Source organism: Hylobates moloch, unplaced genomic scaffold, assembly GCF_009828535.3.
Source record: "Hylobates moloch isolate HMO894 unplaced genomic scaffold, HMol_V3 SCAFFOLD_17, whole genome shotgun sequence".
NCBI classification, from domain to species: domain Eukaryota; kingdom Metazoa; phylum Chordata; class Mammalia; order Primates; family Hylobatidae; genus Hylobates; species Hylobates moloch.
In genome coordinates this window covers 43,712,168-43,727,545 of record NW_026652292.1, presented here as the reverse complement: position 1 = coordinate 43,727,545, position 15,378 = coordinate 43,712,168, and the positions used below count along the sequence as shown (strand labels likewise).

The window sequence follows — 15,378 nt, the reverse complement described above, 5'->3', positions numbered from 1 at the left end:
TTATGCAGCTGTTATCCATATTTTCAATATGTCCTTGGAAAGTGTCATCAGCCTAGCCGTGATGACTTGAGAACTGGGTTTCTTGTTTCTAAGTGAATGACAGCAGTAATATCAGTGTTTGCCCTAATGATTTTTCCTTAAGGTAGGTAGAGAGGAAACTGCTTTTCCCATTGATTTCCTGGTCATTTGTAGATTAAATGGAGAAGGTAATAAATTACTGCCCATTCTATCTCTCCCCCATTATGATCAATTACCTTCAGGCATGTCATCTGGAATCTAGTCAACCTTGCAAGGCACTTTTAAGTATAAATAATAGTATGTGTGTATATATAATCATTCTTACCTATAATTCTAAGATGATGTTTATTATACTGAAATATTTATCCTTTCCAGTACCACTAATGTGCAAATTAATACACAAAGCCTTGCAGAAAAGAGATGTCACTCTTTTTTTAATGTCAGCAGGGTCAAAATTTTTTCTCAAAGCAAACCTAAACAATTTCTGTGAGTTTAGGCTCTTGAGGAGATTTTATTGACATCAAGCATTCATTATTTTGGCAAATATTAAGTGCATGCCATGTGACAATCTATGTGACAAGCTAGGCACTAAGCATTAAAAGATAAAAGGGCATGATACCCCCTGGGAAGTGGCTTGTGCTCTGATAGAGGTATCATCCTGAACAAAACCTTCTGATGCTGTGTGATCACTGCTTTATGGAAGACATATTTATTTTTACTTATTTATTTTTTTCATAGAGATGGGGGTCTTGCTATATTGCCCAGGCTAGTCTCAAACTCCTGGTCTCAAGTAATTCTCCTGCCTCGGCCACCCAAAGTGCTGGGATTACAGGCATGTGCTACCACACCCAGCTAAAATACATTTAAAGAGCAATAGAAGACAATGAGACCAGCATGGGGAAGTTTCTCAAACGACTTTTCCAAGTCATGGCAAGAGGAAAGGATGGGTTTCCCAAGCCAAGAAACAGCACATGCAAAGGCCTAGAATAGGGAAGTGCACAGGTCAAAGTAACTGGAGCTTCAACCACTGAGAAAGGGGCTGAGAGAGGCTAGACAGGTAGGCAAGGACAGAGCCTGAAGAGTTTCAAAGGCCTAACTCTTCAGCAAGACCCAAAGTCTCAGGAGAAGCGGCCCCTGCTTCCCTTTCCAGCTCTGTCTAGCAGAAGAACAAACCTGCAACCTGTGCTGACAATTACATAGTATTTAGTACTGGGCCCCCTTTCGTTCTCAGCTCTCTAATCACAATGGCCTGCCTTCTCTCATGGTCCTCCTACACATGCCTTGCACCTTCCCACCACAGGAATTTTGGTCAAGCGATGCCTTGTGTCTCAATTGCTTTTTCAAGCCCCATTCTTTTCGGTTAACCCCACTCATCCTTCAAGTCTGAGCTCCAGTATCTCTTCCTCAGGGAAGCTTTGTCTGAGGCGCTTTACCAGGGCATGAACCCTATTAAGGGCATCCAAGCACCCTGAATTTCCCTTCTTAGCCTCTGTTGCTGCATGGTTAGGCATTGACTTGCATAATAATTCGTAGCATGCCTATGTCCCCCAGGAGTCTGCAAGCTCCATCAGCTGTTTTGCTTACCACTGAATTCCCAGGGGATGGCCACATATAAACACCACAATATACATTTTTAAGTTGAATCTATTAGAGAGAACAATATAAAAATACTAAAGTTTTACTTTTAAATCTGTTTTATCATATGACTTTCTTACATCTCACACATGTAACAAAATAATCTACAAAGCCTGCCATTTCATCATGAAAAATCCAAAATTATTTCAGAGTTGAATTATACAGAAAGAAAGAAGAGTTTGATGCAAACGGAAGTGCTCGGTTGATATGCACACAATAAATTATGTTTAATAAAGGATTTCATTCTGAATTTAAAAACTGGTAAAAACAAAGCACTCTTTATATATTATTTGTATGTAATAAGTCTGTGACTGAAAAGCTCTCCCTTTAGGTCTTGGGCATTTTTCCATTAAAGTTATTATAATGATCAATGTGCATTATGACAAAACTAATTTATCTATAGGTGACCAGTCTCATTGGCTGATTATGAATATGCACAGCCCAAGATATGCTTTAATGTAGTAGCCATGTAATAAAAGCTCACATATATTGAGTTTTCGCCATGTGCCAGCACTATGAAGTAGTTATCACTATTCTGAGTGTACAGACACACGAACTGAGACCTAAAAGGGATGTAAGTATCTTGCCAAAAGTCACCATATAGTAAGTAGCAGGCCGAGGCTTGATCCTGGGTATCAGGGCTGCAACAACCATGTTCTTAACAACTAGGCTGTGCCTGTGTAGTATAAACAAATGTGATTTTTGAGTCGAGGCATAGTCTTCCCTGGACCCTACTGAGAGGCTTCCACACACACTGGAGCTTAAAACAATCTGTGTAGAACTTTCTTTTCTGACAGAAATAGTTACATTGAAAAAACAATTTATTGGATCTAGTTTTTCTTTTTGAGATTCATACACAGATACCAAATCCTTTTAAAGTGTATTGCTTGGTAATAACAGGCATTAAACTGCTTCTCTGAACATGATTATTTTAGGAAGACATTACATTTCCTTTCAGAAGCCAGTTTCTTCTCACTGGAGTCTAATCTGATTTAATTGGATGCTATACACTAAACTTCTCTCTTTATCACGGCTTTCCCCATAGAACAGTTAAGTGAATCTGACCATGCTGTTCAGGTGTCTCACCTGAGGAATGATTTTCAGTGTAAGTGGCTTGAGAATTACGTTTAGCACAAGAAAGTGTTTCCTGGCTGACTAGGGCTGTGAGGACCACTATGTTAGGCAATCTGGGATTATTTACATGGCAATCCTACTTAAGCAACTTCAAATGTGTTCCTTTGTTCCCAAGGAGAGGACCACCAGTAAAGGAATGTTCTGGGGTGGTGGGACACACTTACTGACACTGCAGTTCTCCTCATCACTCCCATCCTTGCAGTCCTCGTCGCCATCACATTGAAACGTGCTGGGGATACATTGTCCATTTCTGCATTCCACCAGACCCTGGCTGTGACAGGCTAGGAAGGGCCAGAACAATATTCACTTTATTTATTAATTCTTATCTCTCAATCTGCACATCAAATAAACAACAGCCATTTATCAAGCATCGCTAAGAAACAGGGTGTTCTGCACACACAAATGAACATATCATTGATTTTATTTCTAGAATTTTTCCTGCCTTATTCAACAGCACTTACCAAAAATTAACTTTTTCTTGAGAACTGCATGATTGTTTTTAGTGATGGAAGTATCATGATCCTACTTACTAATAAAAATGACAATTTTTAAAGGGTTCATTATATGGCAAGAGCTGTGCTAACTGCATTGTATATATAATCTCAAATTCTCACATAAATCTTGTAAAGTAGGTATTATCATGTTTGTTTTACAGATGAGAAACTAAAGTTTACAGAGCATAGTACTTGCTCAAAGTCCCATGGCTAAGAGCTACAGCCTGAATGTGAAGGCAAGCTTTTTGGACTCTCAGCCCAAATATTTCATTATTTATCTACTTGACCTCATAAGCCAACAAAATAGTATATGGGAAAGAACTCGCATAGTAACTAACACGTAATAAACACTTTATTTCAACACTTGTTTATTACAACTGATATTTGAAAGGGATGGCCTAATATCCATTAACCTTGTAATTCCTATCGGTTCTCTAAATTCTATACCTATTGTCTTTTAGAGTATCGGAAACCATGGATCATGTGACCTCAGCCTTCACTGAATTACTAATATTATGACCTCTCTGTTCTTGAGTCAAGACTCCACACCAGAAGTGTTCGACCTGAGCACCAAGTCCTTGCTTCTCCAAGATCTAGTGAGATACAGTCCACTCTGTTCCACTGTGTCCACTAGGCAAGGACTCAGAGGACATTCCACTTCAAATCCATTTCAGGGAAGAGGAGAGCTACGCATTGTGACTTTTTATATGACTTTTCTTATGTCAAAATAAAAACTATGTAATCCACATTTCTATTTTTGCCTCAAATTATAAGCCAATTAAATATTCAATCTCATATATATAATCAACTTTCTTAACTTTTACTAGGCACAAAAAGATGAAATGAAAAGTATAATTAATTCAAACATGCAAAAGAACATATCACATTAACTCTTTCAGGTCAACTGCACTCTCTCTTAACACCTGACACCTTCTATTCAATCACATATATTATTCTCTAATGGGTATAGTATATTTTCCAGGGGGAAAAAGTGTTACTAGCCATACTTGTTATTAGTTTGAAGTATAACAACTGTCTGAAGATTTTCATTCACTCAGAAACACAACAGTCTATAAATTTATATTATTACTACGTTCTCTCTCTTTTTTTTTTTTTTTTTTTTTTTTAAGGATGGAGTTTCACTCTGTCGCCCAGGCTGGAGGGCAATGGCTTGATCTTGGCTCACTGTAATCTCCACCTCCCTGGTTCACACCATTCTCCTGCTTCAGCCTCCCGAGTAACTGGGACTACAGGCACCTGCCACCACAGCCAGCTAACTTTTGTATTTTTACTAGAGACTGTTGGCTAGGCTGGTCTCAAACTCCTGACCTCAGGTGATCTACCCATCTCTGCCTCCCAAAGTGCTGGGACTACAGGCGTGAGCCACCATGCCCAGCCTATTATGCTCTCTTTGTATCATCACATGAACATTAAAGGAGCTCTTCTCTCTGACGATTCTCTCCATGTTCTTCCACAAATGGCCCCTGAGAACATGTTAGGGCACTCCTGCAGGGAAGCTTAACTACTCATATATTGTGTGCAGAAGAAAGGTTCCCCATTCTGTGGGCAGAGCATCACCTTTGACAAAGTCACAGAAGCATAAAAGAGACATATGGAGCAATGAGAGAGAAAACAGACACCCACTTGGCTAGATCAGCCAAATGAAGCTTGGAGTTTTGCAGGAAGAGGTGTGGAAGTCAGATACACTCCGTTGCTATTGTCATCCCACCACTCAGTGATCTTTACAGCCTAGAACCAAAGTATAAGAATCTTTCCCTTGGAATGCTGTGTATATAGTGAGTCTTAAGTACAGTCCTCAACCTTGAGTACAGCCTAAAGAACCAGAAATGGAAAAATAAGCAAAACAAACGTCCTCAGAGCACTCACAGCAGTTGACCTCGTCGGACTTATCCACACAGTCGTGGTCACCATCACACACCCACTCCATGGTGATGCAGTGACCGTCCCCGCAGCGATGCTCTGTTATGGGATTGCAATCTGGAGAAATGAAAACTCACGAGGATGCAGAGAACCAGCATGACAAACAGGCAGGATTCTATGGCTCCCGGTTCCCATCGAAGAGAGTCTGTTCCAATGGCTCCAATACCTTCAGTAACATTTCTACAACATGTCTGGCCCAATTAAAATGCCATGCCCTCCCCACTCATGTGCCCCACTGACCACCATCACTGTGGGGTAAGACGGGTCTGTTTTTCAGATGAGTAACTACTCTAGCTGTCCCAGAACCCGGAGTTTGTTCTTATTGTTGTTGGCTTTTGTTTTCTTTAGTGGTCATTTTCTTTCCTTATGAAAAATTTATGATTTCTACCCTGGTTCAAAAAACGGAACTGTGATTTGTGTTTCACAATGCAGCTGGCGGATTTGATGTATCTGTAAAAGCTCTCTCACTTTTCTAGGAATTATAACTTACCTGTCTGGCAAACTGGGAAGGCAAGTATCTCCTTGTCATCTCTCCTGATGCTAAGCTTAAGTTTTTAATAGATTATCTTTTTTTTTTGAGACAGGGTCTCTTTCTTTCTCCCAGGCTGGAGTGCAGTGGTGTGATCATAGCTCACTGCAGCCTCAACCTCCTAGGATCAGGTGATCCTCCCACCCCAGCCTCCCAAGTAGTTGAGACTACAAGGACATGCCAGCATGCCTGGCCTTATATCCAAAAGAACTGCTAGGTAAGCCATGCAAAATATTTATGTTATATTCATGATTCTTTTTAGCCTGGACTTCAACTCTGTCCCAATTTATATATTAGTGAAAAAGAACTAAGTGATAAGTTCCCTCTCACAAAGGGCAGAATCCATAGGATGCTTTGCCGTGAGAGGTGGTATACTCTGAATATAAGCAGCGTTTTAGAAGATGTATGTGGATTCATGAATAATAGATTCCATGAGAAAGTATGATGAGTCTAGTAACAGTGCCACGGTCATAGACAGACTTCTGGAGTGACCATGGATCTTAAAGGGTATTTTGGATCAATAGAGGAAAAGTATAGGGAGGACATAGGTTTGAGAAAAGAAGAAAAGCACAAGAGGTGCTTGGGCAGGAACCAGAAGAGCACAGGGAGCCAGGGCAGAGGTTGGTCTGAAGGAAAGTGGTAATTATTGCTATTAGATGGAGACAACTGGCATCCAGACACACAAACTTCACGATAGCCTGCTATCTTCAGAGGAATTATGTTGCCTGTTAAGACCATTTTTTTCTCACATGCTACCTGCATGCTGGCCCTCTCCACTAACCTAGCCAACTACCAAATGACACTCACTCATTTTCAATCCCCTACATTTCCTAATTATCTCACTGGTAAAGGGAAGGGTTGAATCTGATGATCTCCAAGGCCTCCTGCAACTATAATTTCTGTGACCTATATAATTACAATTTCCTCTCATCCTTTTTCTCAAGACTAATCAGTCCCAGGATATAACCCACATCTAAATGTAAATCAGTACAGTCATTATGGAAAACAATATGGAGGTTCTTGAGAAAACTACAAATAGAACTTCCATATAACCCAGCAATCCCACTACTGGGCATATACCCAAAGGAAAGGAAATCAGTATATCAAACAGACACTTGCACCCCCATGTTCACTGCAGCACTACTCACAACAACCATGATATGGAATCAATTTATGCCACCAAAAAATGAGTGGAGAAGAAAATATGGTACATCTACACAATGGAATACTATTCAGCCATGCCAAAAGAATAAAATCCTGTTATTTGTAGCAACATGGATGAGCCTGGAGGACATTCTGTTAAGTGAAATAAGCCAGGCATAGAAACAGAAATACCGCATGCCCTCACTCATATGCAGAGTTGATCTCATGGAAATAGAGAGTAGAACAGTGGTTACTAGAGGCCAGAAGGGTATGGAAGAGGAGGGATAAAGAGAGATTGCTGCCAGGTGCAGTGGCTCAGGCCTGTAATCCCAGCACTTTGGGAGGCCGAGGCAGGCAAATCATGAGCTCAGGAGTTAGAGACCAGCCTGACCAACATGATGAAACCCCATCTCTACTAAACATACAAAAATTAGCTGAGCGTGGTGGCACACACCTGTAGTCCCAGCTACTCAAGAGGCTGAGGCAGGAGAATCACTTGAGCCCGGGAGGCGGAGATTGCAGTGAGCCGGGATAGCGCCACTGCACTCCAGCCTCGGTGATGGAGCGAGACTCCATCTCAAAAAAAAAAAAAAGAGAGAGAGAGAGAGATTGCTTAACTGATACAAAATTACAGCTAGATAGGTGGAACAAGTTGTAGGTTTTTATAGCACTGGATGGTGACTATAGTTAATGATAATTTATTGCATATTTTCAAATAACTAAATGAGAAGATTTTGAATGTTCCTAATACAAAGAAATGATAAATGTTTGAAGTGATGGATACGCTAATTACCCTGATTTGATCATTACATATTGTATACATGTATTAAAATATCGTGCTATATTCAATAAATATGTACAACTACTATTAGTCAAAATAAAATAAAAATAAACTATTATCAGAAAAAACAATAACCCACATCTATCTAGTCACACAGGAATGGTTTGTACACGTACATTTTAAAATATTTTTACAGATACAGCAAGTGGCAGCTAGACGGTGCTCCTAGAAACCCCCAGGTTTCCCAGCATGGGGTTATTCCTAACATTCATGATTCCAATGCCCTCCTCCGACCATACTGCTGATCCTTCCCAAACATTCATTTTGATGTTATCTAATGCTGGACATTGTCTCATATCATTTGTCCAGGGCGTATCCTCATCCCAGTTTGCCCTTTTGTTCATGTTGCAAAGTTGCTACGTCACTCAATAATATACTACCTAAAAATTCTGAAGCTAGTCACAAAGCCAAAAAAGTAAATGAGCAAGAGGAATTTTGCTGATTTTAATTCATGAGATGGCATTCGGAATTGGACATGACTCTTTAAAAAGTGGGGTATTCTTTAAAAGATAAGATCAGCATGTGTACACAAAACAAATGCATCATCCTAACCCTGGGTGTAGCTGCTGCACAGGTGGTCCCTGTACTATTTGAGGATTAAATAAAGGAGGGGACTTCAGTCACATGTACCAAGGGAATGGGGCACAGACAATATATCTGCCTTAAAGTTTGCTCAAAAGCCCAAAATCTAACATAAGCCACTGGTTCTAACCAGAGGAGAAACAGAACACATTTGAGGAGAGGAAAAAAACTATTAGTGCATTAACAACCTTTACCAGTCTTCCCATCCCACTTCTTAAACATTTTCTTAATATGATTTTTTATGTATTACATTTACACATAAGACATTACTGAGGACAGCGATTGAACAAACTTCCTCCTTCTAAAAAACAAGAAACCAATCATTTTGTAATTTAAACTGCTAATCATATTAACACATGATGAACCATAAGTTTTTGGTTATAAATTTCTGTGATTTTAAATTAAAACCTTTGGGGAAACAATGCTACTTACCACAGTTTTGCTCATCACTCAAATCCCCACAGTCATCATATCCATCACACACAAGGCTGTAATCAAGGCACTTGCCTGTGTGACAGTGAAACAGATTCTCACTGCAGTCTGCAAATAAAAGAAGCCACCAGTGTGTCATCAGAGCCGTACAGAATGCTATTGTAGTACGATATTTAACAAAAGCCAATCATGGAAGGGACACCCTAATGGTAACGTGGTCCACACCTATTGTTTTATAGGTGAGAAGGTGGCACACAGAGATACAACGACCTGTTCAAGTTCACTTGAACAAGTGGCTCCCAAGCCAAGTGATTTTAACACTTTCTGATGTTTCTCTGACTTCCATTTTATGTCACCGGAACGATCCTTGATCGTTAAAGATGAGAAAAGACATTCTCAATTCACCATCATTCCTAATGAAGTTTTTGTTCATGCAGAATAGACTTTAGTAACTCTTGTTTTCTTTAGAGTTGAAAGTCCAGGTTTGTCAGTAGAAAGCATAAACATAACAAATACAATAAGTCATTTAGATTATGGAGTTATTATTTCCTTTCACATAAACATTACTGCTTAAGCCAGTTGAGTGTTTCATAATGCAATCCTTAAATAAGCAAGTACTGTCTAAAGACTATGGTGGCAAGATGAGAAGTGTTATGTAATCTCAGGACGCTTATAGTTTAATGTTGAAATAAACAACATTCAGGGGAAATGGTTTCCTGATTTTAATAAGAAAATAAAGTCTTGTCCTTGGGTAAACCAGAACTCCTATCCTGGTTCTGCCATCTACTAGCTGTGGGACTTTAGTGTGTTATTGTTAGTTCAAGTCTAGGAGTCTGTGAACTGATCTATGAAATTGGGACAAAATCAGCCACTTAATAGGGTTTGAAAGAAGAGTTTAATGAAATAGTGCGTGTAAGGCAATTCAATGGAAAGAGAATGTTCTTTTCAACAAATGGTATTGGGACAATACTAGAAAAATATTTGCAAATTGTATGTACGATAAAGAAATTTGGATATCCAGAGTCTCTATAGAACTCTTACATTCAATAACAAGATGAAAAAGAATTCAATTATAAATGGTCGAAAGACTTGAATAGAAAGTCTTCATGAAAGACATAAAACACATGAAAAGGTGCTCAACATTATTAGTCACTAAGCAAAGGCAGTGGGGGGTGAGAGGGCGGGACAAAACAAAAGAAAAAAAATAAGCTAAGGCAAATTAAAACCACAAGAAGATATAACTACACATCCCTTAAAATGGCTACAATGGAAAAGGTGGATAATAGCAAGTACTGGCAAGGATTTTGAGAAAATGAATCTCATGGGTCTCTGGTGAGACTATAAAATAATAATGCCACCTTGGAAAACTGGCAGTTTCTTACGAAGGTAACTGTAACCTTACCATACAATTAATGTGTGAATTCCACTCTTAAGAATCTACCCAAGATAAATTAAACATATATCCACACAAAGATTTATGTATAGATGTTCACAGCGGCATTATTCATAAGCCAAACACTGGAAAAAAATCCAAGTACTCACTAACTGGAATGGACAAACAAAACATAATATACTCATGCAGTGAAATACTACTTGGTGATTAAAAGGATGAAACTACCAATATATGTGACAGTATAGATCAACCCCAAAAAGTTATGCTATGTGAAAGAAATCAGATACAAAAATTACATATTATATGACTCATTTATGGAATTCCCAGAAAAAAACAAATTTATAGAAACAGAAATCTGAGAAGTAGTTACAGTAGCTGAGCGATTAGAATTGGTGACTGACTTCAAATGTGTGGGAGAGAAATTTTGGGGGAGATGCAAACATTCTAGAACTGTATTGTGAGGTTAGTCACATAACCCTATAAGTTTACTAAGCATCAATAGATGAAATTTATAGGATGTAAATTACACCTCAATAAAGCTGTAAAAATGTTTAAAATCAATATATGTAAAGAAACCTGCATTTTACAGAAACTAGATTTCTTAAATATATTTTTATTTCCCTTATTTAAAGTAAATTAAGTGCAAAACAGTTTGCTTAAGGCTGGAGAAGGAATACAGAAAACGGGCGGAATTTCAATAGGGTGGATGTAATGAAAAGTTTAGCATATTTCAAGCAGAGGAAATAGCAAGAACAAAGGAAAGAGGCAAAAAAATAGGGCAGGTTTGAAGATCAGTCTACTTGGCTGATGAAGGCCAGAAATCAAGTAGTCAATGGTTCAGTCTCCTGAATTCCAGCTGATTGTTTCTCCTCAAGCAGAAGCCTGTATCTCATACAACAAGTAGCAGCCACCACTTTACTATAAACGTCCCACACTAGATGATGATTTATTATCCAAAGCCTTTGGCATTGATCAGTTAAAACATTAGGCATGCCAAAATATGACAGTTATATATACATGAATCATAAATTTCTGTTTCAAAAAAGCACTCTTCTAAAAAGAAAACTTCTTAAAGTTTTTAGAATCACATCATTTTAGGAATGGAATGGGCCTTAGAAATCACTTGTTCAGTGTCTTCATTAGGAAGGTGTGTATGTGCACAGGCACACACACGCATATAGACACATAAGGCCATACTTATGAGCATACAGAACTTTGTAAGTACTTTTTATTTTTCACTTCCCCCAGCCTGAATAATGTTCAAATAAGGACAGCCACCATAAGGGAAAATACAAGAACTAAGAAGTCCTATCACCTTGACAATGGTATTTTATCCCACTCAGCAGAGGGCGCTATTTCCCCACCCTGCACCCCCACTGCTGAATGAGGCTACCACACGTGACAGCTGAGTGGAAGGGTTATGACACTGGTTCTTCTGCCCACAGGGCAGATCTGGGGAATTCATGCATCAAGATATATACACTACCTTGTGAAATTCTAAAAGATCTTTTTGATTTTTTTTTTTTGTCTTAATCTAAATTACTCTTGTGGGAAGTTTGGAGTCAACATGCTAGAATCAGCAACAGCCAGGGAAATAAGGCTTCTCAACTTGACCATCAGTGCAAAGTACATGCATACATTCGCCCAGAGGATGGGGGACAGTGTTTCAGCACATTTTCAACCCTACGAGTTAATTTCCTTGTAAGCAGTACACTCACTCTTTTTGATGGTAGGACTACTAGGGAATCAAATACCCCTTTCAGAATCTGATTAACCTAAGAACACACCAAAAATTTCCAAAAGTTTATTTGTGTTCTAGAAGGCCCATTCTAGGACCCCTGGTAATTCATACTAAAACACTGCATTGGAGATATTTTAAAAATTGATGTCCTCATTTATTAAATCACTTCATAAATGGAGAGGATTCAGGCATTTTTTAAAATTCTCATTGTTCTCCTAGGTGCGGATTCAACTTTCTACTATTATAACTTGCTTGGTTAGAAGCCATTTTTAGAAGTGAGATACAAAATGAGCTGCATTTGGAAAACAGTCTGTTACTTCCCTAAGGTCTGTGTGATTAGTAAACACGCAAAACCTTAACCAGAGGCACTGCAAAGCCAGAAACACATAGCAAATAGCAAAGATCACAGTGTCTCCTTTTATTGAAATAAATGTTTATTTGACCTGGAAAGAGATGTTGTCAGCACAGTTTGGGGCCAGCAAATCAAAATTTGCAAAAGCTGCTTGCTGTGATTTTCTTGCTCGATAACAAGCATAATTTTGCATGACCTAAGGTAGATGTTTTTCTAGATACAGCTTTTTTTTTTTCTTAAGGAGAACTTGATACAAAATGTTTCTTCTGAAATTCTTGCATGTTAATATTGATTTCAGTTTGGCATCTCATATGCACACTATTAATTCTTGTCTCTCAAAATTATCGTTAAATTAAAGCAGAAAACTAACACACAGAAAGCCTTTTTCTCAAGGGCTTCTTTCAGCCGTACAGTCTCTATGACTGTACACATGAATGTGTTGCCTCAACTCAAGATGCAAGTACGGATGCTCAGTTTCCACCCACAGAAGATTAAATATGGAAAGGACCAGAGGTTATTTCATCCAACTCTCTCATTCTGAAATGACCAGAGGAGTTATAAACGGTCTGTCCACTGTTGCTCAGCTCATTTACAGCAGAACCATGAGAAGAACCAGGCTTCTTGACTCTCTGAGTTCTTTCTACTATTGGCTTAAGGCTCTAGAAAAGGGTTTCTCAACGGCAGTATCATTTGACGTTTTGGACTGGGTAATTCTTTGTTGTTGGGGGCTGCCCTGTGCAGTGTAGTTTGTTTAGCAGCATCTCTGGCCTCTACCCACTAGATACCAGTAGCACCTCCCTCCACTCCCACAGTTGTGACAATAAAAAAAAGTCTCCATGCATTGCAAAATGTCACCTAGAGAATTGAAAATCATGCTGCACAGTATACAAACATCACCTGAGTGCAAGGCCTAGTTTTAATCCCATTTTTCCATCAGCTCTCTATGCAATCCAGCTTCTAGCAATCTTACTCTTTTTACTAGAAGGACTCCCTGCTGCTACCTTTTTTTTGTTTGCTTGTTTACATCCATTTTTTTGATTTGCGATATTGCTTGTGTTATATTGTTTTAAAATACCATATTTAGGCTGGGCACAGTGGTTCATGCCGGTAATCCTAGCACTTTGGGAGGCTGAGGCAGGCCGGTCACTTTGAGCTCAGGAGTTTGAGACCAGCCTGGGCAACGTGGCAAAACCTTGTTTCTACAAAAAATACAAAAATTAGGCCTGGCATGGTGGCTCACGCCTGTAGTTCCAGTTACTCAGGAGGCTGAGACTGGCGAATTGCTTGAGCTCGGGTAGTGGAGGCTGCAGTGAGCTGAGATCACACATCTGCACTCCAGCCTGGGCGACAGAGCGAGACTCCATCTCAAAAAAAAATTTTTTTAAACCCATATTTAATAGTTTCTATGTGTATATGTTAGTTCCCTGATTTGACTAAAAGACTCATAAAGAAAGAAACCATGGCTTAACAGTATCTTTCTATTTACTAGGTAGCTAAAACATGATTCACACATAGCAGGAATTAAAGAATATTCAATACTTTGATTGATTCAGTATAATCAGATTGTCACTATACAAAAAGTAAAATTTGCAAACATTTAGTACTTCTTCCATAAGCATGGTGTGAGATTTTTTATTTTTACAACTTTGATGAAACTATTCCTAGCATTTACTTGCAGCTACATCTTAGTAGAACGATTATTATAGATACAGTCATTTTTGACGATTCAAACATCATTCGGAATATCAATTTTTATTTTGTGCTGTTTAGGCTGCCTCCATTCTAAAATAGTTTCACATGGTGCTGCTTTTAAAATTGTTGTGCATATTTTAGTGTTTCTGTCTTCCTTACATGTAACAGCTGACATTATCAGCTGTCCCTATGACTTCCAGTGGTCATTCTCTGCACCTAGTAACAAGAGGTGCTGGGTGGGAGTGGAGGAACAATAAGACAACAATAGTGACAACAACAGTCACGACCACAAATCCTAGTGCTCTTTGAGACTTACTGCATGCAAGACATTGGTCTATATGCTTTATATTCAGTGAATCATTATTCCGAACAATTTGAGAGATATTCACTATTTATTGTTTCCATTGTACTACTGAAGAAACTGAGGCACAGAGAGGTTGAGTAACTTGCCTAAGTTATCAGAGGCAGGAAATGGTAAGATCGAAACCTAAGCAGCCTGACTCAAGAACTTATAGTAGTCGTTAATACACCGTATTACACTCGGTGTATAATTAGATAGCCACCATCCTCAAAAATAAGTCAACCAATTTTACCCAAAATTCACAGAAAATGATTTTCAAAAATATTTGATAGTGGTTTTTATGTGTCATAAAGTGTGTGAACCTTGTGGCAGCTATTTCACTGTGACAACGTTTTCCTTGAGTTTCTAATTTAAAATTAAGAAGTATTTATCTACTAAGCACTTGCTATGTCCCAGGCACTATTCTAGGAGCTGGTTATAGACTCAAAATATTATAGAATCTTAACAACAAAAGAGACACCAAGCACCTTCTAGCCCAGTGCTTCCAAGTCTGGCCATCCATTAGAATTACCTGGAGAGCGTTACAAAAGTACTGCTGCCTGGTCCCCACTGCAGACAAACTGAATCAAAATCTCTGCAGATGGGGCTTCCTGGGGAGGCCAGCATGCAGCCATCCATGATGATACCGAAAGCCAGGGTTACAGAAGTGGCCTGCCTAAAGCCACAGAGGTAGACATTTCTAAAATTTTCCTGGTTTTTGAAAATTTTTCTACTACACCACTAAAATTGTTTCAGGTGTTTGGAAATCTTTTCATCCAACAAATACTTAAGAAGAGATTGACAAGACAAAACCAGTTAGGGGAGAAAGTCAGAAAGTCACAGATACCTGGAGTGCTCTTTAATAAACAATTACCTCTGAAAGCCATAATACATCAAAATCAATTAAAACATTTTCCTGCAATATGAGTGATCAGAGTATAATCTCACTAAATCTGAACTTTTTTATGGACAAGGACAAGTCAAAGGCAGACGAGCTGAGAGAAAAAGCATTAGATTTTGAACCATTTAAGACTGGGTTCAAATTTAGCGAATCATGGGCAAATTTATTCATTGCCCTAAGCTCTGTCTCTGCACCTGTACAAAAGGTGGT

The 15,378-nt window shown here is 38.8% G+C and overlaps 1 protein-coding gene across 4 annotated transcripts in view; it reads right to left on the bottom strand.

Annotated features, from left to right (window-relative positions):
* The window catches only part of CORIN (corin, serine peptidase), a 250,529-nt gene that overhangs the window by 85,678 nt on the left and 149,473 nt on the right, over nt 1–15,378 (bottom strand). For 2 of the 4 annotated variants that reach the window (XM_032135377.2, XM_032135378.2), the window contains 3 exons: nt 8,750–8,857; nt 5,169–5,279; nt 2,952–3,068 (listed from right to left, as the gene is read on the bottom strand). In XM_032135377.2, the coding sequence (XP_031991268.1) occupies nt 2,952–3,068; nt 5,169–5,279; nt 8,750–8,857 (336 nt within the window). The remainder of the gene's footprint in view (nt 1–2,951; nt 3,069–5,168; nt 5,280–8,749; nt 8,858–15,378) is intronic. The other 2 variants (XM_032135379.2, XM_058430030.1) reach the window with 1 other exon arrangement.